This window comes from Camelus bactrianus, chromosome 5, assembly GCF_048773025.1.
Source record: "Camelus bactrianus isolate YW-2024 breed Bactrian camel chromosome 5, ASM4877302v1, whole genome shotgun sequence".
In the NCBI taxonomy this organism is placed as follows: Eukaryota; Metazoa; Chordata; class Mammalia; order Artiodactyla; family Camelidae; genus Camelus; species Camelus bactrianus.
The window spans coordinates 29,137,820-29,164,456 of record NC_133543.1 but is presented as its reverse complement, the minus strand read 5'-3'; the positions used below and the strand labels follow the sequence as shown (position 1 = coordinate 29,164,456).

Below are 26,637 nucleotides of genomic sequence, written 5' to 3'. Positions count from 1 at the left end.
TTGTTATATGGAATTAAGAAGAAACTAATCAAAGCTTAAACATAAACAATATAAAGGAGCAATAGTGGGTATTTTAAATCTAATTTAAAAAAAATTTTTTTTGTAGTACAAGGGAGCTGAACTTAGAGTTAAGGGCATGGTCTTGGAGCCAGGCTGCCTGGGTTCCAATCCCATCCCTGAAATTTATTAATTGTATGATGTTGGGCAGTTTATTTAAGCTTTCTGTGCCTCAGTTCCGCCATCTGTAAACTAGAAATAATAGGATCTACATCCATGTATCTAGTAGACATGAGTTTGTCATTTAATATAAGCATATCAAACAGGACTTACTATGTGAAAAGTTCCTACAACAGTGTCTCATACATAATCAGTGCTGTGTGTTATTTATACACATAAGTAAAATGGTAAGAAGTAACAGTTGCAATCATATAATTTTCTTAGCCCCCTTTTGTTGAAATTTTGGTTATATTACTTTTTAAGTCATTTTTGAACCCTTTTTCTAACAGGTAAATTATTTGTAATGACCTTAGCATTATACTTTTCTAATCATACTGGTTTTTTAATTAAAAAATACTAGTAAAAATGTGAATTGCAACTCTGAAGGAGAGCAGTATTGTGGCGCTCTCAAAAGAACTCAGATGTAGTCAGAGAAGTAGACACCACATCTGTTCTTTCCACACTCAGGTTACTTCACGCCTCACACACACAGTGCACGGTGTAAAAGTTGTGGTTGTAGTAGTTAAAGGCATGTTTAAAAGTTTATTTAACATTATAAAATAATATTTGCTTATTACAAATAAGTTATAGGATGCAGAAAAACGGAATAAAAAAATTTATACCTACGTTTCCAGCTCCCAGAGCAACAAGCATTTCTATGTTGTTTCTTTTAGTTGTTTCAAGAGATGTTTAATAACACAATGTGTGTGTGTGTGTGTGTGTGTGTATATCACAACTTCTGTATCCATTCATCTGTCAGTAGACACTTAGGCTGTTTCCCTATCTTTGCTGTTGTCAGTTATGCTGTAATGAACATAGGAATGCATATATCTTTTCAAGTTAGTCTTTTCATTTAGATAAACACCCAGAAGTAAAATTGCTGGATCATATGGTAGTTCTAATTTTAATTTTTTGAGGAACCTCCCTAATATTTTCCATAGTGATTGCTCCAATTAACATGTCCACCAGCAGTACATAAGGGCTCCCTTTTGTCCACATACTCACCAACACCTGTAATTTCCTGTCTTTTTGGTAATAGCCATTCTGACAGGTGTGAGGTGTTATCTCTTTGTGGTTTTGATTGGCATTTCCTTGGCAGTGATCGTCACATGCCTGCTGGCTATCTGTATGTCTCCCTTGGGAAAAAAATCTCTTTTCAGGTCTTCTGTCCATTTTTCAATTGGATTTTTTTAAAATATTAAGTTGTATGAGTTTTTAGCATATTTTGGATATTAACCCCTTTTTAGATTTATGATTTACAGATACATTCTCCCATTTCGTGGGTTGCCTTTTCATTTTGTTGATGGTTTTCTTTGCTGTTTAGAAGCTTTTGAGTTTGATATAGTCCCATTTGTTAATTTTTGCTCTTGTTGCCTTTATTTTTTGGTGCCAGATCCAAATATTTCTAATTAGAAATGACAGGATTTATGTATTAGCCATGTAGTTACGATGTTAAAGTGAAGAGGATATTGAGGAGGGGAGAGAGCAGAGATGAAGCAGATGGTTTGGGCATACAGCACCTCCTGTGCCAAAGCAGCAGAGCAGGTGGTATAGAGTAAGGTAGGAAGGGCACAAAGTCATAGTCTTATTGTGACAGCAGCCACAGGAACTGAGGGCAAAAATCTGAACATAAAATACTGGGAGATTCATGACTAGAATTTTACAGGCAGTGTACTATAGTTTTCCACTGGTTAGAATAATCACATTTTATCTCAGTATGTTTTGGAAGATAATATATTCACCCTATTCCATTAATTGGACTAATAACTGTGGGCACTTTAACCTAAATTCTCTATTTTCTATATATGGTGTGTATTGGCAATTTATGGCATGTCGTTGATACTTAATGGCCATTTACTGAACAAATGCGTAGGAGAATGTCATTTCCTTTAACACAGAAGTTACATAAAGAGATTTGTTACTTTTATAATAAGCAAGAACATCAAAATTGTAGGTTTCCCATTAAGGTTAAAATGAATAATTTACATTGATGTAGCCATCTAGTCTAAATATATTTTTATTTATAAAGCACAGTTATTAATTGAATAAATTTTGAGTATATAAAAAAAACAGCAACAACATCATAAAGGTTCTGTGATAAACCTTTTTTGAGCTATATGTTAGTTTTTGTTTGGATAATGAGATCTGGGCTTGCATGATTAAGCATTGATAAAAATGGTTTCATCATCATGACTTTGTAATAATAAGGAAGGCATGCACTTATATCATGTTTTATTTAGTGTTTTACGGTATTACTCTCAATCTGCACAAAGATGTGCAGGAAAAAGTCTTTTCCTGAGAGGCTTTTTCACTCAAAGCCACATACCAATGACAAATCTTTACATAATTCAGATTTTACCCTCTCCACACTCATGGCTAACCCCATAAGAACTATCTTACAGCACTTAGAGCATGTATAGTTACTGAATACTTTACTAATTCTGCCTTATTTACACAACTAGACTACAAAATATTTGAGTAAAGGAGTGTCATTTATTTATTTGTGTTAACTGTAGAGTCTAGCTAAGCCCTTTAAAGGACAGTGTTAATAGTTATAATATCATCTAATTCTCATAATTCCATGAGGATGATCATTAGCAACACAGATAAGAAACTAAGGCAGAGAAATGCTAAGTAATTTGCTCAAGGTCTCATAGTCAGAGAATGACTGCCCAGTAATCTAACCTCAGGGAGAGTGAGCCCAGAGCTCTTGCCTGAAACACTGTGCTCTACAGGTAGTCGACCCTCAGTGTGTGTTTATTGGGATTCTCCTTGGAATTGTTGTATCATTTCTCCAAATGACTGTACAGAGCCAACTTTTATTGACACAGTCACATGGAACAAACTAATTTTTTCCTTTTAGGAGTTTATAGTCTAGAAGGAAAACAGACAAAATAAATAAGTAGGCTCAATATATTACAATTATGGATGGGTTTTGAACATAAGAGTATGGTAAATATTTTAAAAGGTAGCAGCATGTGATCTTAAAAAGTCCTTGGGCTTAGCCTACTTCGGTTCATTCCTCTTTCACTCACTACTAACCTTGTTATCTGAGGAAGATGAATTAACTTCTGGGTTCTTATTTCCTCATTTGCGGGGTGGAACAGTTAGAGATACAGAGGGAATAAATGGAAAATAAGATTTGGTTGGAATCAAACTATGGTGGGACCTAAACGGTCCCCTTACAAAGAAACGTCTATTTTTATCCTCTAGGATGAGAGTTTCTAACAACGTCAAGTTAAATATGCATCAAAATTACTGGAGGAATCATTAAACCATAAATTTCTGGGCTCTACCCAAGATTTTTCTGTTTCAGTAAGTCTAGGGTGTGACTTGAGTTGTTGCATTTTTAACAAGTTCCCCACGTGCTGCTGCTGCTGCCTTAAGAGCCATTGTTCTAAAGGAAGGACAAAACCATTAAAACTGTTTGGTCAAGGGAGTCAGAAGAGCAGATGTGGGTGCTAAAACTTGACTTCATCCGTGCAAGGGATTGACTGGAGACAGACAGACATTCTGCGGCTCATCTTTCCAGTGCAGATGCCCTTGGTGGGATGCCCGACTTGGAGCTTGGACCTCAAGCTCCTCGTGGGGTATCTGTACAGCTGTGCTAGCCCTCCCAGTTGTGGACCTCTGCACTGAGGGTGTAGCTTCTGACTAGATTGTCTCTATCCTTTCTACCTATCTCAGTGTGGTCTTTTATTAATGTACTTCATTGTAGAAAATCTGTTTTACTAGTCTCTTCAGGTCCTTCTCAGAGACAGTTATTCTTTCTGTAGGTGTAGTTTTGATGAATCCATGGGAGGAGCTGAGCTCAGGATTTTGCTAATCTGACATTTTAATTCATACTTCCCAAAGATCTTCTTAATCACAACTTCAGTTGTTTTGGTTTTGATTTTTTAATTTTCTTTCATATTTCTTTATCTTCTCCGCTTGGAATCTCTTCTTGAAATAACACTCAGCACATTTTCTAGCACATTGTAATAAATAAATTATTTAATTTTTGGAACGTTTACTTTTTCTATCAATTTTTATCTCACTCTCACTTGCCCATTATGTTACGACTTTATAAAGAGGATTTCAGGCTGCTTCTATTCTCAAAGAATAGTTTTAACATTGAAATGATTTAAATGCCTCCAATTGCCTCAGGAAAATATTTCTATAGAAAATGAAATTTGTCTTGACAACATTTGTAAGAGAATTGGCTGATTCTGTTTTGCAAAAAAAAAAAAGGAAGAAAGGATTATAGACTTTAAGAATAGTAGTGCTATTATTGCTCCTTTAGGAGGGGAAATATCACTTATGAAACTTGAAGAATGAGGGATTCCATTTGGAGATATTAAAATATTCAACTCCAAGGAACATTTTTCATATAAGTAATAAACAGTTTTAAGGAAAGAAGTAATACTCTTAAAATTATGTTTCAGTGTGGTGGAGGTGAGTCTCAGATCTTTTCAGGTTGTTTAAATTGTTCACTTCCACAGTTTATCATGTCAAGATTTAACTACTGACTGTCATATAAAGCAAATTCTCTCCCTCTCAATCTCTGGATCTCTCCATCTCTTGATCTATCTATATATATGTATATACATATATATGCCTTTCATTCTGCATATTCTAAATCTGTTAAAAAATACTGTTTTCTGCACTATTTTATACTATCTCTTTATTTCATATATTTATATACTATCAGTATATTTTTTTTAACTTAAAATCACCTTAGCTTAAAATACTAATATTTCTAAGAATGGCAAGCTGGTATGAAACAGTTAAATCAAGGTGCTTTTACCTTTGTCTGTAGTTCATATTGGCAGCTTTGAAGGGATGAGAATTCTGACTGAGGTGAAGCAAAAGGCAGGTGATAGCAAAGCAAGGGGGAATTTTTGAGATTTTAGTAAATTTATGAAGCTTCCGTGAAATGCTTAGAACCATGTGCAATACTGAGAGCCAGTAAGAGAGACAAAATGAGCAGTGAAGAGGAGAAATTAGAGTTGAAAAATGCCAAAGATATGTTGCTACCTCATTCCAGCTATTGATATAAAAAAAATCACAGTGGAACTCGCTTTCTACTCTTATACCTCCTTCCTGTAACATATTGTCTTCTGCTCCCAGGACCAGTTGTATAGACTAGCACCTAATTTAGTTTCTCAATAAATCTTTCTGTATTATCTTCAAACCATATTATGAATTAAAGGGTTTGGTTGGTTCACCTAAAAAACTTAATTGCCATTTTAGCATTATTTCTTTGGCAAAATGTAATACAGATATCAAATAACTAAAATGTAAATAAATTTATATGCAAGTAGTAAGTTTAGCTGCATTATGAAATGCTGTTTTTAAAATACGGTATAATAAACTTTACCTTGGAGCAGTGGAAAAGATTAGTAAGAGAGGAATTACAAAATTCCTTTTTGGTACTGGTTGTTTGATGTACTTGTCTCAGTCATACAAACCTAAGTGATTTAGAGCTCTTTATTCAGATCCATTAAGATGCAGAATCCATTGTTCTACTCCAGGATCAGAACTTCTCAACCTCTATACATTTCACATTTTGGGCCAGATAATTCTTAATTGGGGTAGGGGGGCTCTCTTTTGCCTTGTAGGAAGTGTATTAGCATCCTTGGCCTCTGTCCACTAAGATGCTAGTAGTACCCCCAGTTCTGTCATTCAGAAATGTCTCCCAAATGTCCTCTGGAGGGCAAAATCCCCCCCTCACCATCACTACCATTGGTTGTGAACCACTGTCTTAGATTAAAAGTTTTTGTGATTATTAAACCATTGTAAAAATAGCAACTTTTCTAATGCAAATGCTTCTTTTTTCACATTATGTATCAAGTGAAATCAAGCAAGTCAGAAAGACATGTCACCTCTTTAGAATATCTAAAAGTTAATTGGTACTTTAGGATGCACTTCACCAGTAAATATAATATGATATCAAAAGTTTGAGTTCACTTCTTTACAGAGAACAGTGCACAAATAAATGGAAATAGTACTTGTGGCTTTAAAATTTTTTCTCTTTGAAATACAGGAATCTGTGGAGGATCAGATAAGATTTTTAGACTTTTTTTTCTACTTCATAAAAATATAGTATGAAATTAATCTATAAATTATAATTTGATGAAAGTAATTCCTGCATACCTAGTATTGCTGGAGTCTGGTAAAACTAAAGCCATAAGAACATCTTTTACTTGCACACATTTTGTTATATGTTTTTATTTTAAATCAGGAATTCATTCTATTTCTTCAACATCAAATGTTAAAATTATAATTTGAAGATATTTGTCAAAGAGAACATAAGATTTGGGATTAGTGTTTAATTGTAAGATCCTTCTGACAGTTTTTCTCAAAATATCAAATTTTTTTCTAAAAGAAAAATTATAAATAGATACATTGTTTTCTTATATTCATGATTATTTTTGTACCAATAAAGTTCATTAATAGGATGAATATTAATTACTATCAAAAAGGCCTACAGAGTGCAGAGAAAAATCTTCTTATCTAATACATTGGATCCTGACAATTTTCTGCTTTGAGCTTAGTTTTATTAGGTAAATAAATATGATACATATTTTATATTGCATCAGCATTTACATATATTGTATTTGAATACAATAGTTGGATTTGAAAGTGTTTATTTTTTTGCTGGTGAGAAATGCACTGCAATTAAACATAGTTTGCATGAAATTTGAAATAATCTTCAATGATACTGTTTTCTTCGCAGAGAACACATCAGTCGGTGTGATTGCATAATGAGCATTTGGTTCTCCTATGAAGTATTGTACTTTTGCATTATTTATTCTCTTCACCTACAGCTATGATGTGCTTTGGAAGATTAATTTACCTTCAGATTTTTAGATTGCTAGCTTTTTAGAACATATACACATACACATTGATGAGGATGCACATGAATCCAAATGTTCTTAAGTCTAACACAGTAATAGGTATGGTAGAAATGCTAGGAAAAGACAGTATATATGTTGAGGAGTCATAGTTCCTGCCGGTATAACACACTCCAGCTCAGAATCTGACAAACCAAGGCCCTCTGGCAAACATCAGCCTTCTGCCTATTTTGCAAATAAAGTTTCACTTAAACGTAACCACACCCATTGATTCGCTATTGTTTTATGGCTCCTTTGTGCTGCAGTAGCAAAGCTGAATAGTTACTAAGAAGGGCATAAGGACTGCAACGGTGAAAATATCTTGCCTTTTCTGGAAAAAAAAACTTAAAAAGCTTCCCAACCCCTGATTTAGCTACAAAGACTAGGGTATACTGGTATAAAACATATAAATATGTATCTCTGACAATTAGAAAATAAAACAGTAAACAATACATTGCCTAATGCCTTGTATAGTCAATGATGAAAGCTAATATTTAGTGATGAAATAAATCAACATTAGCTGGCTTCATTAGGAAATGTTTTCGGGAGGAAAAATGGCTTGAGCTGGTTCATGAAAGAAGATAATGTAATGAAATTCTGCAGGAAGAAAACTGCATCATGTAGTAGTGCTGCAAAAGGCCAAGTTGTCGCTATTCACAGAGCAATGAGGAGTCCCCTTTAGCATGTGCCTAATGTCAGTGTGGCAGGAAAGTGGGAGATGAGTCTAGAAGACGAATTGGTATCTTAGAGGGAGAGATTGGTATATTGGGGCAGTACCGTAGAGTACCAGTTATACGGTTGTAGCGGTTGTTCAAAAGTGATGAAATAAAACTATGGAAGGGGAGAGGTAGAAATGGAAAGAAAGAAACACGTATTAGGGAAAGTCTGATAATACAGTAATTAAATATGGCAATGAAAGAGAAGTAGAAAAATGCTTAGAAGTTAAAATTTTGTGAGTTTAGAACCTGATACCATTTTTAATAATAATGAACAGAGTCAGGGGAAGGGTATAGCTCAGTGGTAGAGCATGTGCTTAGCATGCATGAGGTCCTGGTTCAATTCCCAGCACCTCAAATTAAAAAATAAATCAGTAAACTTAATTACCTCCCCCCACCAAAAATAGTAGTAGTAGTAATAATAATAATAATGAACAGAGTGGATTGCAATTAAAAAACTGAAAGGTGAAAGGGCAGCTAGTAAGCCAACCTGGCTAGTGCCAAGAAGTCTTGCAGGAAATGGTAGCAGATAAGATTTGCGACTTTGTGCGGTAGGTAGTGGGAAGCCATGCAAGAATTTTAAGCAAGGCGGCTATATGATCAAGTCTGTACTTTAGAAAAATAACTGTGTGCAGTGGAGAGTAACTGAAAATTAGAAGATTAGTTAGGAAGTTAGAGCAGCAATCCAAGCAAGAAATGGAGAGAACCGAGACTGAGCCAGCGCCTGTGGTGTTGGCGGGAATGTTGTACAAGATTAGAGGACAGACTTGTGAACTCCTTGGTGCAAGAATGATGTCTTGTCTATGTCTACTATTACATCCAGTTTTTTAAAACTGGGCAGGACAACTAGGTGCTTCATAAATATTTATTCAGTGAATAAATATAAGGAGGCATGTTACGTGCATCTGAGGTTCTTTTTTTGGTCAACTTGAGTTTAGATAACACGAGCCATCAGCAAACCTGGTCTGCACACCGATATTTAAATTTAATCTAAGATTGCTTATAGCATCCTATTGACTGGTCAGCTTTTCCCATCTCCTGGATACAATGAATGTATAGATAGCCTTGGTCTTGTAGGAGTTTATAACCTCTGTATTGCTATTGGATTTTGAGATAGTATTTCTCATAAAATAGTTAATTGCTTTACATCAGGTGTTGGCAAACCTTTTCTGTAAAGAGCCAGAGGATAAATATTTTAGGGCTTTGTGGGCCATTTGGTCTCTGCCAAAACTGCTCACCTTTGCTGCTGCAGTGTGAAAGCAGCCGTAGATAATATGTGAACTAAGGGGCATGGCTATATTCCAGTAAAACTTTATGTACAGAAGTAGGCAAACCAGATTTGGCTCCAGGATCACCAATTGCTAATCCCTGCTTTATATTAAAATGTGAGTATTGTGAACCAAATTCCTTAATTTGGTGATTAGAATAGGTATCCGTTGAAAGCCATGGTTTGAAAGAAACTTTAAAAAAGATTTAACTCCACTATTTCAAAGTGAGAAGAGATTAAAAATTGAAAAAAGCCTCTGTAGATTTTTCCATGCTTTAAAGCACAAAATATTGTTAATACCACATTACAGTATAATCATTAATAAATATATTGGGCTATAAAGTTAGTATTTCTTTTACTTTAGTATGTATATAGAAATTTAATATGTTACCTTTGATTTTGAAAAGCATTTTATCACAATTATAGGATGTTTTGAAGAGCTAGTATGATTCTGGGCTAAAAACAGTGATGTTCAAAGGGAAATCCAAGTGCCTGTCGTGGAGCTGTCATGGATTACGCTTTTAACTTCCTTGAGAGGAATAGCATCTCCTATGTCAATGTTTTTAAATAATTTTCTCCTTCTCCTTCTCCTTCCTTCTCCTCTCTTTTCCTCCTCTGTATTTTTTTCTGTTTTTCTCCTTCTTCCTCATCCTCTTGTTTTTTTTCAAGTATTGAAAACTTGGAGTTTTTTTTTCTGGGCACCACAGCTAAGTAACCCTACTCCAGAGAGCTGTTTTCAGCAGCACCTCTTCATTTCTCCTCATTTTCTGCAGCACCTTTCCTCCTGAGTAACCATCTCATCCCCTCTCTTGGCTCTCTAACTTGCAATTCCTTAGAGACTCCAGTTATACTGCACGAAGTTAAAAGGGAAGAGAGCAGAATAGGTGGCCCTTATACCGTGTGACAGAGGGATGTTCAGCACACCTAAGGAGTCTCTCAGCTTGACCTTACTCCATTTTCTAATAGTTTTTGTTCCTAATTGATTTGCTTAGGGAAATGTTTCTGCGCCTTTAATTTTCTTTTATTTATTTCTTAAATCAAACATCCTAGGGGGAGGGTGCCAAAGACTGCCAAAAGCCACGTTGAGTATTTATCGAATTCAGTTAATTTCTCATATCCTCTACAATTTTATTATAACTTATTGACTTTTATTATCTGTGCTTTAAAACTCTACAAGACGATATTACTACACTGAGCAATAGATTCCCTTGTTAGGAAGACATTATTAGTTGAAAACTAAAATATCGCTGGTGGGATCAGAAGGTGGAACTCTTTTTCTGCCTTCAGTTGACTAGCATGGTTCTAAAGAATTTATCCTACTAGATAGGCTCTATACAAATGAGATTTAAGGGATCAGCTTGATCAACTGAGATTAAAAATCTTATCCAAAAAGGCATGATGACAGAACAAGAAAAACAAAAGAATGAGAGGATGATATTGGAATTGCACAATTTAATATTTCGTTTTCAATTTGAATATGTCATAAGTTATTCATGCAATGGACTGTATGGTAAGTATGAGTATGCGGAGCAAACTTTAGCCATGGAGTAAGTTAATGCAGGGAAAAAAAAATAAGTAGATGCCTGTATAAGGAAGGGAGACATTTTTTCACATAAGCCTCTGATTTGAAAAAGAAGAAATGGCGTGAAAGGATAGATAGTATATGCAATAGCAGTTTCTTGGGGAAGCCTTCAGAGTGGTGTGCTAAGGCAAGAGAGGGATCTGTACCATATGCTAGGAAAGTAATGACATCATCGGAACTCCCAAGGCCGCGCTGTGGTCTACTTGAGTTTATTTCACACTAAGTTTAATAATTATTCCTGATTGTTTCTCAGACGAAATCCTTAATAAAATGCGTATCATTCACCTTAGAAGAAATCGAGGGAGTTATCTTAGAGGAGAAAAAGTGTTTTTATTCATGTAATTACAGCATACTATTGTCTGTTACTGTCCTATGACTCACTCGAGGGGTGTGCTCTGTAGGAGACTTCGCTTTGACTCATGAAGTGAATGACCCTTGTCAGCCTCAGAGGTTCCCTAAGACATTCTTCGTTCTTCACTGTCACTCTCTCACTGTGTAATTCCAGCTCGCAATCCCTGTGCAGCTAATGAGGGCAGAGGCCCCTGCTCCCACATGTGTCTGATCAATCACCACAGCGCCGCTTGTGCGTGCCCCCACCTGATGAAGCTCTCCTCAAACAAGAAGACCTGCTACGGTAAGTTTCTTCTGAAGTCCACACTGAATTCTCCCGAGTTGTATTCGCATTCTGATTTTCCTCAAAGGAAAGCAGAAGCAGCTTTGCATGCCCTTAAAAGCATTTGAGGTGGTGCTATTTTCAGACTCTGTCGATGATTCATCTGCTTTTGGGGAGGCTGACAAATTCTTTAAATATGCAATATGCTGCACTTCGCTATTTAGTACCTGATTCACCCATTTTTCTTGCTCCTTGCTTATTTGGTGTGTCAGAATTTATCTCTACAAAACAGGCAGATTAGTAAGAGAAAGTGCATTATCAGAAAATGATGATGTAGGTAACCTTCATAACAAAGAGGTATTTAACAGCTTTAATCTCCTCCTGCTCTTCTAAAGTTACTTTAGCATCATTTTGTAGAGGATTATCAACTTGAAAGGAGAAAATATGAGGTAAAATATAGAACTTAGGAAGATTTGTAAAAAAAAAAAAAAACATTTAGACAGCACATTTAAACTAAAAAACGATTAAAAAAAATCTGTGAACAAATACCAGACTGTGGGTTTTTTTGTTTTTTGTTTTTGTTTTCAGTAGTTCTTATTTGCATAGGAATTACTTTTAAGGGCAAAAAAGAATGTATTCATGGAGTCTTAACGCAGGAATTTAGGCACATGTGGCTTTAATTAATTTTATACCATCATAGCGTATCTAAAATATCAATAATAACCCCAAAGAGAAAAACAGAAGATAGAATATTTGTGCCTTCTGTTTCTATTAAATCTACTTATATTTCACAAACTCAATGCAAGAAAGGTGTCTAAGGAAGTAAAAATGATTGGATGCCTCACAATGTTGGTTACTATGGATTCACAAACATTTACAATACAGCATGCTTTAACGTAATTTGAACCCTAGTTTTGATAGGGAAAACATGAACATGATTTTTTAAAGCGATGTTTTAATCTCATTTTATTCAAAGATAATGTAGAATGTTCTTAGATTCTTTCAAAAAGCGTTTAATGCATTGCAATATTGTTACAATTATATACAGAAAACATTATGACTGACAGTTATAGAGTTCATGTCTTTTACCAAGTTTGTTTGAAATTCTAAGATCAAATCAATTACTGATAAGTTCTTGTCATTTCTAACTAAAAAGAAAAACAACGATGACTTAAGGATTGAACCTGTTTTACATCTGTTACTATTAAGCACTTTAATGTAAAAATAGATAAATCATTTCTGCGTTCATGTTTCCATCAGATCTTGGTTATGACTTTGTAGTGTTAAAAATCTATCAAATCATCAACAAGAAGTATCTTAGAACTTACAGACTGCTTCAAACTTGCCAAGCTTATAAAGAAAAACATTTCTATTTCTTTTCTAGAAATGAAAAAATTTCTTCTTTATGCAAGGCGTTCTGAAATCAGAGGAGTGGATATTGACAATCCGTACTTTAACTTTATCACCGCCTTCACAGTCCCTGATATTGATGACGTTACCGTGATAGACTTTGATGCATCTGAAGAACGTTTATACTGGACAGATATTAAAACACAAACCATTAAACGGGCTTTCATTAATGGAACTGGGTTAGAAACTGTTATTTCAAGAGGTAAAAGATTTGCACTTTACTACTTAGAAAATGTTTGCTATTCAATTTGTAATAATCACATCTCTTTTATTTTTTTTTCTATTATCCAATTCTGTTGTTAATTGAAAGTTGGAATTGATTATTCAGAGATTTAATGATACGCTATAGCCTAACAATTGTAGAATGCTGTAATTATGTTGGACACAGTAATCTGATAACTAGAAATTTAGTTTCACAACAAGAAAAATATCAGAATGGGTCTTAAAATTTACAGGTTTCTAAATAAACAGATTTGAAGACGCCTTTTTGCTGTTGGAGCAATAGTTACATTTGCAAAGGGAAAATATAGGATACTGGTAAAGACTGGTTTCACCCTCTGATTCAAGCTTATTAAGCTACTTTTGCAGATATTTTTATGGAATTAGAATAAACAAATAAGAGAGGAAACCTGTTCCTATCCATCTCCTAACCCAGCAGGTTGAATCACAGGTTTTCAGTAAATGTTGTTGAATTAACCACTTAAAAAAAAAAAATGCCTTTACCCAAAGAAGAAAATATAGCTGAAAATGAGATATACATTTAAATGCAGTGGTTCAGCTCTGAAAATTTAGCATTGAATTATCCCAATTTTTGCTTAACTGTTGATATATTTTGATTTCTGGGTCAGTTATTGTTGTGTTGAATGAATGCTCATTGAGCACTTGCTGTTGGCCATGACTGCAAAATGAAACAGGGTAGTTTTCTTTCAGTTTCATGCCCCTTAAGCACAACAGAGTGATTTGAAGGAGGGTAGAGGAGAGGGTAACGATCTGTATAGATAGGTCAAACTACTCTGCGTTGAATCAGACCTTAGTGGAGCAATGACCCACCTCTTGATGAAAGCAATAAGAGGTGCAGGTTTTAAATTCACAGTGTTTTTTGAGAATTTCCACACATACTACTAGAAGACTGGCTTCAGTACCAATGGTAGACCTGAGAGTATTTGAGCCCTCAGTTACTCTCGTATTTATGCTCTTTACCCATCTCAGGATGGTACTGCTAAAGCAACTTGAGTGAATTATAAGCTTGTTCAAATATTTGTTTTAAACTTTCTGTAAGAGAAGAGCCTTTCTAAAAAAGCTGATGCAAGGATTTCCAATTTGTGCAGGATTTTTTTTTTTTTACAGGAACAAGGGGAAAATGGTTTGATAATCATTGGTAGATTTGATTTTAAAGAAATGTCTGGTTAATGATCATGAAAAATCTTGAGGGAACAGCTAAAGGACCTAAGGTGCCTCCCAAGACTGACAGTCAGTTTGGCAGTCTTCTCACAAGAAATTTATCAAAATCTAATAGAACATTGTTCACATACTTCATCATGAATGTGAAATACTTCCTAAAGGTTCTGTGAATTGTATAAAGTAAAAGATGTTCTATCTCAAAAAATCAAGGGACAATTTTTTTTCCCTCTAATTATAGATTGGTAACTAGTAGTAATTTGATGAGTTCATCTTTGAGAAAATCGCAAAGACTTATTTCCACTTAGGAGATTTTATTTATAATTATTAACCAGACATTGAGCAATCATATTTTCTCACTGATAATACATATACTCATTAGGCTCAATAATTATTAACTCAGTCATTTTGACAAGTATTGGAATACTTTCTATGTGATGAGAAACTGAAGGAGGGCCAGGATACGCTGAAGAGCATGAAGTACAGAATGAGAGTGGTGTGCTATACATGCTGATAGAGCTAAAAAAAAAAAAAAATAGAAGCCAAATCATGCCAGCCTTTATAGGATAAGTTATTGATTTTTATGTTAATACTAAAAATTATGGGGACCAAGGAAATGTTTTAAGGAGAGTACAACTGCATTTGCCTTTGTTTTTTGTTTTTTTCCTTGTTCAAGGAACTTTATTTTTTTTATATATAAACATTTCTTTATTGAGTTATAGTCATTTTACAATGTTGTGTCAAATTCCAGTGTAGAGCACAATGTTTCAGTTATACATGAACATACATATATTCATTGTCACAGTCTCTTTCACTGTGAGCCACCCCAAGATCCTGTATATATTTCCCTGTGCTACACAGTACAATCTTGTTTAGCTATTCTACATTTTGAAATCCCAGTCCCTTCGCATGCTTTGCCTTTGGAAAAGATCATTCTAGCTGTTATGTTTAGTAGAGAAAATGAAGTGGTCTGGCTTGGAGGGTGGAGGAGCAGTGGACTCTGGGAGACACGGCTGCTAGAGTAGTTTTAGTAAGAGGTGATAGAAGCCTGGACTAGAGTGGAAACAGTAGAGATAGTGAAATGTGGAAAGATCGTTGAGATATCAGAGTAAAACTATGAAATAACTCAATTGCGTATGAAGGTTGAGGACTAGGCATTGTCAAGTACAGTGCCTTAATTCCTGGCTCCCCCACAGGTCAAGTGGTGTTGCTTTTCCCTTTCTTCCAGAGTGGAACCCTGTTAGACACTTTCCATTAATGTCTTTAATTTCATTCATATCTTTCCATTAACTATTATTTAATTTCATTAATATCTTTAAATTAATAGAAGAACTTGTGACCAACTTTCTAGTTGGTCATCAAGGTATCTCAAACTCATCAAGGTATCTCAAACCCTGCCAGTCAGTGTACTTTATTTTATCCTTTCATCTCCTAGGGTCCTTGTAAATGATGGCCTTTCTCCTGCTTCTGACACTGTTGGCCTCTGAGTTTTCTCACTTAGTTGTCCTCCATCAACTGGACTTGTTCTTGAGAAACTCTTTCTTTCCTTATCTTCCTTAGCGCAAGTCTAATGGGAAATCACCTTCAAAAATCAGGCCCCAAATCTATCTATTACCCCTACCAGTTCCCATGTTTTCTTCTCAGTTGAACTATTTTCTAGGAGAACACTGAGGCTCTTGGTGCCAAGCCTGAAGCATGAAGGCGAGTGGAAATAGTTTGCCTGCCTTGTCATTCTCCTTACCCTACAACAGTAAGCTGTTCTCATTGTATGTATTGTCCACATGAGCTATTTATTACAGTGGCTTGTAGCAGGTACACTTCATTAAGGGATAAATTCTAATATATGACTCTAGGCACATTCATTGTACACATTAATAATTTATAGTATAAATTAATATGTATCTTTCACAATAACCAAAAGATAATTTTATTCTAAGAAAGAAATGAACAACTGTAACAATTCATGGCAAATGTTCTTGCCAGTGGCCTGCATCCCTAGGCTCTGGTGGTAATTAATTCTTATACCTGAATCATTGCTTGGTCCTAATATTTTTCAATTATTTATGCTCTCAGGTTTATTTTTCTGGCAAGTTGAATAACATTAGTTGTCATTAATGTGACAAATACCATTATCTCATTTAATCTTTGAAAATCTATTATTAAGAATTATTTCTATTCTGCAGGGAAGACAACTTAAGTTCACCTAAGCTGAAACTCTGCCTCAAAACCAAAGTGAGCAAGTGATGGAGACAAATTCACACTTAGGGCTATATATTTACAGCGCCTGTCATCCTTATTGCCCTAAGATAAGAGGACATGGGACTTCATCCCACAGTGTCGTCCTGTTGAGATAGTCCCACAAGCTCAGCTGCCCCTCCTGAGAACTCATATACTGCCCAGCGTCACACCTCACTGGATAAAAGGTCTCCCCCCAGAACCCTAAAGTATTGCTTGCGATTAACAGAGTAAGACATTAATATGCCTTAAAGCTCCTAATGTAAGCCAGGAGTAAGATAGTTGAGCTTTCGCACTTCTGTCTGTCCTTATTTTATTTTACCTACCATTTAGTCCTTGGAGGTAAGTGTCGCTTTCTGCTTTTAAATATGAGGAAGCATTTTGTTCAGGTTTGCCACGCTAGGCAATAGCAAAGCTTTGTTTCATCCAAGTATGGATTCAGGCCTTTTGACTCCAAAGCTATGATCTTTTCCCTTCAGTGTACCTTTCTTTTACACATAGGGAGCCTCAGCAAGGTGGAGAGCAGCTGTGCTGTAGCAGTCAGCATACTCTGCAGAGTCACCTCGCAGAGCTCAGGTGAAGGGGGGGTTATTTTATTGATTATTATGAAATGTAAGGAAAACCTTTTAGAGATATGTTGGCAACTTTATGAAACTCCAGGTCACCATCAATAGAATCTCATTTTTTTAATTGGAAAAGACCCCTGCTGTATTTGATTATTCTAGGACAAAGTATAAATTGTTCATCTTAGGAAAAGTAAGAACTCAGCTTTGGGCAAGTACTGTTGCTTGAGAAAAGTAATTTTTTAGTACTGAAGTCGTCTGTGATCTGAATGGACTAGGCTGTTAGGTTAAGCAGAAGGTAAAATGGATGTAAGAAAAATGGATATCAACTAGAAGTTTATCTGTGGATTTCTGTAAAGAACATTTTCTTACATGGTAGGAAGTTATAAGAGTATGTGCTTTTTGAACTGCAAAAATATAAACTATTTTAAGTGCAGAACTTTTGATGACGTAGCTGCTATATAAAACTCAGTTATCAATGATACTTTGAATCTAATTGGACCTATTTCAGAGTAGATTTCCATTATTATTTAAAATTGTTACCCACTTCTGCCAACAATTACTTTGTCAGTGAGTACTGACGATTCATTCATTCCCTCTGTTTTGTAAGTACCATGTTTAATTGTACCCAGCAATAAAAATGCTTAGAAAATAAAATCTATTGTGAAAATTGGTCCAGAGAGAACGTAAGAATTGAAAACAGGTCATTTTTCACTGATAGAAGTTTTCATTCATAGATTTTGGAAACAGGCCTTGAATTAAAGTAGAAAGTTTGGACAGGGAACACCTGTTGTTTTTGCCTGTTTTTGAATAGAATGTTCAATTTTCATTTTCATCCAAGAAACCTTTTCGTGGAGTGTGTCAACATTTGTGATTTAAAAAAAAGAGAGAAAGAGAGGAAGAAAGAAAGAAAGGAAGAAGGGAAGGAAGAAAGGAAAAGAAAGAAAGAAAGAGAGAAAGAGAGAAAAGAAAAAAATAAAGGCAAAAATGATACCTATAAATGCCATTCCATTGAGAACTGTGTATCTATAGTAATGGGAGCTGAATGAGCAACGCTTCCTGTGTACATTCTCTATCTTTTAGTTGCAAGGATAGAAATGCTGTTTTAGTTTATTCCGTGTGCTTTTTTCCCCTATACCTTATTCTGGATTCTGTATCTGGGATACTGCATGAGTGGGGAGGTAGCAGTTATTTAACTAAGACAGTCTGTAACCTCAAAGAGCTTCATATCTGGTGAAAGAGTGAAATGTAATCAACTAACGGAAGTATAAGGCTCAGTGAAATCAGGAATTTAATAAGATACAAGTTGAGATTCTATTGATGGTGGCCTGGAATTTCATAAAGTTGCCAGCATAACTCTAAAACCTTACTTCTCAGAAAATTAGCACAAGGAGTCCTGAGTTCTTACCTGGGATTACTGAAGTTCTCACTTAGATGGGAGTAGTCAGATGAGGCTTTGGAGGGAAATGGTAGCAAGATTAGTCTAGGTTGAGCTATCAGTAGAAACGATCTGGACACGTGTATAAAGAGGAGCAAGTAGTGAGGGGTAGCTAGGCCTTGTAGAAAAATAAACTAGAAGTTTAATATAATGGCAGATCACAAAGGGTCTTACACCACAGGAGCTGTTTTTTGTATTTTTTTTTTTTTCTCCTCAAGGCAGTGGAAAGCCACTGAAGACTTTCACAGCTGGGTATAGGTCATTCAACATCTTTTGATGATAAATCAGGCATAAACCTGGTAGTTAGATTGAAAAAGTAAGAAATTATAGACAGGGCTACAATTAGAAAGTTATAGAAATATTCCAAATCTGAAGCAAAAATTAGGCTGGAACAAGAGAGTTACAGAAGGTGACAGACACCAAGGGTAGATGTAGGAGTAACTGAACCTGATGAGTGAAAGAGATGTTGACCAGATAACTGGAAAGATATTGGAGACACTGACCCAGATGAAAATAAAAGAAGGAGGCTTACTTCAGACTTTTTTCAAAATCAACAGTGAGTTGTTTATCTAAGATAGGAATAATTATAGGCTTAGGACATTAAGAAATACAAAGATTGTAAAAAAGCCATAATTCTATTCCTATGTTCTCTAGAAAGAAATAGATGTGGGATACATACATATGTTTTAAAAGTGACAAAACCAAGACCATGGTAGACACTAAGTTATTCATTTTTTTTTAGTGTTATACCCACTATTTTATTTTATTAATTTTTTTTATTAATTTATAGTCAGTTTATAATGTTGTGTCATCATTTTCCTTCTTTTTTAATTGAAGTACAGTTGATGTACAGCATAATGTCCCAGTCGTGCATATACATACATATCTTCATTTTCATATTCTTTTTCATTAAAGGTTGTTACAAGATATTGGATATAGTTCCCTGTGCTATACAGAAGAAACTTGTTTTTATCTATTTTTATGTATGTTTATATATATATATATATATATATATATATACACACACACACACACATATATATATATTTCACTTTCTGGCTACTGTGAATAATGCTATGAACATAGGTGTACAGATATCTCTTTGAGACTCTGCTTTCAATTATTTTGGTTGTATACCCAGTGGTGGAATGTCTGGATCATATGGTAATTCTATTTTTAATTTTTTGAGGAACTGCTATACTGTTTCCCACAAAGGCTACATCAGCAGTATACAGTGAGTTCCAATTTCTTCATATTCCTGCCAATATTTGTTATTTTCTGATTTTAGTTAGTTAGTTTGTTCATTTTCTATAGTAACTATCCTAATGGGTGTGAGGTGGTATCTGTTTGTGGTTATCGTTTGCATTTCCTAGTGATTAGTGATGTTGAACATCTTTCCATGTTTTTGTTGACCATTTCTGAATCTGCTTTGGAGACATGGCTATTGAGTCCTTTGCCCATTTTTAAATCTAATTTTTTGTTGTTGTTGAGATATAATTTGAAAGATAATATTGAGTACAAATTCCACGTTTAGATTTATTTCTCTCAACCCTTTTCTGATATTATTTCACTGTCTTTTCACATCTCTTATTGCTGTTGAGAATCTCTATGTTTGGCTAATTGTTATTCTTTCTTGCAGTCTTTTCTCTCTAGATGCTTTTAACGTTATTCTTTTTTTTTTTTTTTTTCTCATGACAGTGTTTTTATTTAGCCACCTGGAATGTGTTGTACCTCCTTTTGGGTCATGTCTTTCATCAGCCCAGGGAGTAAATAATCTTCAGCTATTATCTCTGACCATTTTTTCTAACCCAGTCTCTCTATTCCTTCCTTTAGAAACTATGACTAGATGTGCTAGATTATTCATTCTAGCCTCCAGCTCACTTAATCTTTTTGTTTCTCTGAGCTAGCTCTGGCTAACCTCCTTCAATTTGTCTTACAGTTCACTAGTTTAACTGTGTCTAACCTGCTGGTCAGTCCATCTCATGAATTATTATATTTTTTATATTCTCAAGTTATTTTTGCTTCTCATTTATATATTCCAAGAAGATTTTAACAAATAAATTATTGCACCTTGCTTATTTTTTCAAAGTGTATTTTTCTCTTTAAAATATTTCACTCATTTTTCTTTATCTTATACCCAATAAAACCATGTAAGCTTTGGAGATTTAAATCTGTTACTTATTTTTCTCTTTATTCTTGCTCTTATGTCTCATTTCTTTGTGTGTGTTTTGATTTTTTTGTTCTGATCTATTGTAAGAATGAACTCAGTCTATGGAAGTTTAGACATAAAGCTGATAACTAGAAACTCCAAACTAGTGGACAGAAAAAGAGTAAGGATAGAGAGTGAGAACTGAGTGTGTGTTCAGATATTTACTCCTGAAAATAAACATGAGGACCTCACCTATAAGAGTTTTAGCTCAGCTCACGTATCCTTAAAATTATAGATTGTGCATATCATGCATTTATTCATCAATTCATTAAAAACATTTAGTTTGAAGACAATGCTGTCTATGTTTGGTGGAGGCAGCTATGAAGATAAGTTATCAAGGAACCCACCTTCAAGAAATATATGTGAAAGTAGTCATTTGTTAGCAAACAATTATTGAACAAGGTGGAAAGGGATTGATCAGGTATAGTTCTGTTGAGTTAGGTAGATAGAGAAAATCTTCAGGGCTGGGATATATAGGAGAACTGATTAAGCTTTTGTAGTTGAAGGGTGCTGTTCCCCATCAGCTGGCCTACTTTGCATAAGACTTTGATAAGTGAAGATGTGTTAGGCTATGAGGTCCAGATAATTCCATATAGGTTGGAAAGATCAGGGTAAGTCTGGAAATCTGAAAACAGCAATATAACTGAAGTGTAAGATAATGGGTTAAAAATAGTGAAAAAGTGGAAAAGGTAGTTATATTCAGATTATATAGAGAGCCAGCGTAAGGAATTTAGACATCATTTTCTGAGTGGTTGGAAGCAATCAAATACCTTGGGGCAATCAAAGGTCATGATCCAGAGCTCCTTAGTCAGAAAAACTTGGCAGCAACTAAATCATTTGCTTAAAAGAGGAAAATGACTGTAAGCTATGCAATATTAAAGACAGAAATAGATTTGAGAGAACATGGAGCATAGAATTGACAAAGACTGGCTAGGTATTTACAGCTTACATGTGTCTATGCTTTCCAAGTTAAGAGTGCCATGTATTCTCTTGGCCATATGATTAGGAGTCAATCAGAAATAAGTAAAAGATTTTGAGCAGCAGGGACAGCTGGGGTAAAAAAAAACAAACCACCTTTGGAACACATGTATTTGAGAGGAAATAAAAACTTGTTTTATTTTTGCCAAAACCAAGCAATTCAGGGTAAAAATACAGAAAATATTAAGTCCTTGGATTGCCGAAGTATCAACCCTGAATGAAGCTGCAAAAACACACATCATCTAATGCAATATTCACAACAATCCTATGTATTACCTCTAATTAGCCTCGTTTTCCCAGTAAGAAAAGAGGACGAAATCTAAGTGACTTGATTAGAGACAAAAAAATAGGCACCCAACCTAGAACGTGAAGCCAAATCTCATTACTGTTTCTCAGCAGCCAATTAAGTGCAGAGGGTAAAGGAGGAAGAGTAAGTATCCTGGGTGAGGCAAAGGCATGACTGCGGTGGCAGGTTTAGCTTCCCAGAGGTGGTGTGTGACTTTTTCTTCTCAAGGAAGGAGGGAGCTGGATGAGAATAACTAAAAGTAAAAAAGAAATTCCAAGTGTTGGGTTGAGAAATGCAGTTCACATTCAACATTTGCCAACATACCAGAAATTAAGAATGAAAGGTAACTTGCTGAGTGAGAAGCTGTTGCTTAGAGGAGAACTTGGAACGTGGGGAAAACCTTTGCCGAGCACTGTGATTAAAAGTTATTTCGAAATAATAAAAGGAAAGTAGGCTCTGTCAAGAAATGAGGTTGTAAACTCGCAGTAGAGTGGACCACGCCAGCACCACACTTCACAGCTGACCCAGAACTGTCAGGGCTGCCTCATTGTGCTCTTTTAAATTTTGAACGAGTTGGCAGATTTAAAAAATCTAGAGTTTTCCCTTTCTGAAAATCAAGCTTTGTGACATCTTTTGAAAATGATAAAAAAAAAAAGTGGGGGGTGGTGGTAAGGGGAGAAGATACATTAATTTGATGAGCTAAGTAGCAGGTGCTCTGGGTTTCTAGAAGCATTTGGATTGGAAGTACTGCTCTGGAGCTATGGCTGCAGCTCTTGGGAGCTGGCTATAACTTGCAGAATGTTAGGGCCCTCCCTAGACCTACCAAATCAGAATCTTCATTTTAACAGTCTCCAGGTGTCTTGTAAATTTGCGTAATAGGGGCCTAGAGAGCCCAAAGAGGTACAGCATGGTATTTAGAAAATACTAAAACTTTGTAAAATAAGACAAAACCCAGTTAGAGTAGTCAAGTGCCACAGACTGGGGATAGACCAGCCTGCTTCATCTGTTAACGCATTAAAAAGATTTCCTCATATCCATTGTTTTTAACACTTTCATTTTAATTTGTTTCTTTAATTAAAATGTACAATTATATTTAAACCTAAATTCCATCATTTTTTAAAAAGATGCCTGATAGAATAATCAAGTAATAGCAACCCAAATATTCCTATTGACTGAAATGAATCGGGCCTTAATTAGATTTCTGTGATTTCTGTAGAATCCACGTTAGAGGAATGTTAAAAGGGTTTTTGTTTCTTTGCTCATATCTCAGTCAATTTCTGTTAATTATCCGTTTTAAAGATGTTCAACTCTGGTAATTCTTTTAGGAAAGTTGAATTGTTTTATTTCATTTCCGTAACAAATTGGCACTTAGAACAGAAAACGGCCCATTTGTTGACGGCACACAAGTACTTGTTCCTAACTAGAAAGCTGTGCTACCAACTAGAGAAGCTATTGCTCTAATCTGAATTTTGGTCACCTTGGCCCATAGGACTGCTGCCTGCATCTGCTCTAAGTGTTTACTAGTGAATCATGGACCGTTGGTGTAATTTCAATGCTAATTGTTACTTCAAGTTTTCAAATGGCTCAGCAGTACGACATTAATGATCATTCATGCCTTAAGAAGAGTTGATAAGGGATGAGATTATAATCTTGTACAATTTTAGCTAACAAATTAAAGTGTAAATTAAATTTTCCCTGAGACAGAAAATAACTTTCTTGGAAAGCCAAAAGAATGAGAAACTTCATTCACTTTTAATTTTCTCTTTCCTTGTTTTACAGATATTCAGAGTATCAGAGGGTTAGCAGTGGATTGGGTCTCACGAAATTTATACTGGATTAGCTCAGAATTTGATGAAACACAAATTAATGTGGCACGACTAGATGGCTCCTTGAAAACCTCAATTATCCACGGAATCGATAAGCCACAGTGTCTTGCAGCTCACCCAGTGAGGGGGTAAAGTATGATTATTTTTTTTAAGATTTTCAAAAATTTTACACAACTTTGAACTGATTTTATATAAAAACTTTGATTCAGAGGACACACATACACACACACACATATGTATATGCTCTATAAGAAAATTGTAAATATGGAACATGTAGGAGATCCCTGAGGGGACGGGATATAGCTCAAGCAGTAGAGCGCATGCTTAGTATGCATGAGGTTCTGGGTTCAGTCACCAGTGTCTCCTCTAAAAATAAATAAACAAATAAACCTAACTACTTCCCCCCTACCAAAAAAAATTTTAGAAAACAAACATTAAAGAAAGAGATCTCTTGTTGGAGACTTCTGTTTTCTGCACAAAATCAAATTTTTATATATTACTGTAAGATTTTATTTATATTTCTTAATAGTGACAGTTCAGAATAAACAAGAGATGCAGGGGAAAGTTGCTGATTTCATTTCAAATACTGGTTGTTAATAACATGCTTACTGCATGTTGATATGATGGGCACTGATAAGTGGAGCAGGTTCTCCCAGCTTCTGGCTTGTTATCATGTCCCCACGTAGAGACCTTGTGTAGAGCTAAAAGAAATCCTTTCTCCCCAGTGCTTTCAAGAGGAATGATTGAAATGATTTGGTTCCCTTCTATGGTATCTGATTTCTTAAAGCCAAGAGGATTCAATCTCAATGAATTACTTTAATGGAAATAATTTACTGTAGTCATAGTAAAATATTCAGTTGTGAATGTGTGAGTTTAAAAGAAGTGAGATAACTGTTCTTTAATAGCAGGAAAAAGCAAGCGTGGTACTTTCTTCCCAGGCAAGGGGCTCAACAATTTGGGGGCCTTCTCGAAAAAATGTATCCTGAGCGAAGAATTAACTTTCGTATTAACTTTGTTCTTCAGTGCATGTTTCTAGTCGACAAGTAGGTCTACATCTAATATTTTTACTCCCATATCTCTTTTTGAATCAAGGAAACTCTACTGGACAGATGGAAACACAATTAACATGGCAAATATGGATGGCAGCAATAGCAAGATTCTCTTTCAGAATCAAAAGGAACCAGTTGGTAAGTTTGGGGTTTTTTCTTTAATAGTCACTGCAGTTTTAATTATGCCAAATCTGTGCTTGTATAATGGATCTTTAATGTAGAAAAAGAAAATACGACCGATTAGTAATATAAGTTAAATCTGGAATTTATCGATCTTATTTAACCCATTTGGGCTACGTTAGGTAGGGAGGGAGCACTGTTTTTCTGGAAAAGAAAATAGTTTGTGTTTTTGTTTTTTTTTTTTTGAAGTGTAGTCAGTTATTGTTTGTCAGTTTCTGGTGTACAGCACAATGTCCCAGTCATTCAGACACATACATACATATATTTATTTCTATATTCTTTTATATTAAAGGTTATTGCAAGATATTGAATATAGTTCCCTGTGCTATACAGAAGAAATTTGTTTTGTTTTGTTTCTTTATCTAGAAAATAGGTTTTATGATAAGAGGATTTTTGCAGTATCTTAAGTACTGAAGTTGCTTAACGTTTAATATAATTAATAAATATCTTATTCTCACTGGTGAGTATCTGATACACCACTTGCTACAGTGGCAATATGGTGTATCGAGTCTCCTTGATTATCATTATTGTGGCATTATTAATAGTTGTGATGATTTAAGTATTTAATATTTAGTTTTCAGCAGTTTTCATTTACTCTGCAGGGTGTTTATTTAGTTCGTTATTCTACCTTTGTTAACCATTGTAAATCATCAGGTAAAAACTCTATGGTGCTGAAAGAGAGCTGTGACTTATTCCCATAAAACATCTTTAAAAATCTCAAAGATTCCTTTAGAAGATGATGTTACATGTTTACACATAGACATCTATACATGATAATACTCTTTTCATGCTGTAATCACTCTTTCCTCGTATTTTCTTGTATTTCTTTGAGAGGCAAGGATGATCATATTGCCTATTTGTCATTTTAAAATACCTTTTAAAAAAATCCAATAATGAACTTAGATTTTGATTATTATATTAAATGTGCAAATGATGGAATAAACAGAAGAAAATCACAACTTTGCTTTGAATTGAATACAGGATATTTTAAAATCTTGGGGTAAAATCAATATACCATGAAACTTTCCAGCAGTTTTTTCTTAGTTTTAGAAATGTGGAAGCATGTTGACTTGAAATATCTCACTTTTAATAGTGATGATTCAATAAATGTGTAGTATCAAGATTTGCCATAAATATTTTTTATGTAGTCTAGAGGATAAATGATGTAAAATGATACTATTCACAACTCTTTTCTTTGAATTGTTTGTTCTAAGATTTGATACACAGTTGAAATTCAAGGTAGTGTTAAGCATTTCAATTTGCCTTTAATTTCTAATACTACTGTGTGGAAGATGAGAGGACAAAAGAAACAAGGGACTCTACAAGATTAGGACCCATACAAAGGACTTAATTTGGACGAGAGCAATTAAGTTGGTGCTTATCTGGAGTTGTTCAGAATATTTAATGTGGAAAAGTGAGTACGACTGAAATAGTAGGAGCAAATAAAATCCTTACATTATAATGTGGCAGCCGTTGGTTACACCAAAATCTTAATGTATATGCTTGTTTTTATAATAGGGAAAACCTTATCTTCTTTAATACTAAATTTCCATTTCCCTACTCAAAATAAATTAAAGAAACCTAAAAGCTCGTATAAAGAAAGTTTATAAGAAAAAGAGTGAATGTTACTATTTACACTTTGTGGCTGGTCCCTCAGGCGTTGTCCACCAGGTGCTGTTTTTAACTGTGTGTGGGTGATGGTTCGACATTCAATCACAAATATTAAATGTCTACTTCATGTCAGTTATTATTATATTTAAAAACTTGCTTTAAGATAAATTCAGAGTGATAGTTTT

At 34.8% G+C, this 26,637-nt stretch overlaps 1 protein-coding gene across 1 annotated transcript in view; it reads left to right on the top strand.

Moving 5' to 3' along the window:
* Nucleotides 1-26,637, top strand: part of LRP1B (LDL receptor related protein 1B) — a 1,597,029-nt gene that overhangs the window by 1,043,867 nt on the left and 526,525 nt on the right. Inside the window, exons 28-31 of the mRNA XM_074363587.1 lie at nt 11,162-11,290; nt 12,654-12,881; nt 23,566-23,740; nt 24,705-24,799. Of these exons, the coding sequence (XP_074219688.1) occupies nt 11,162-11,290; nt 12,654-12,881; nt 23,566-23,740; nt 24,705-24,799 (627 nt within the window). The remainder of the gene's footprint in view (nt 1-11,161; nt 11,291-12,653; nt 12,882-23,565; nt 23,741-24,704; nt 24,800-26,637) is intronic.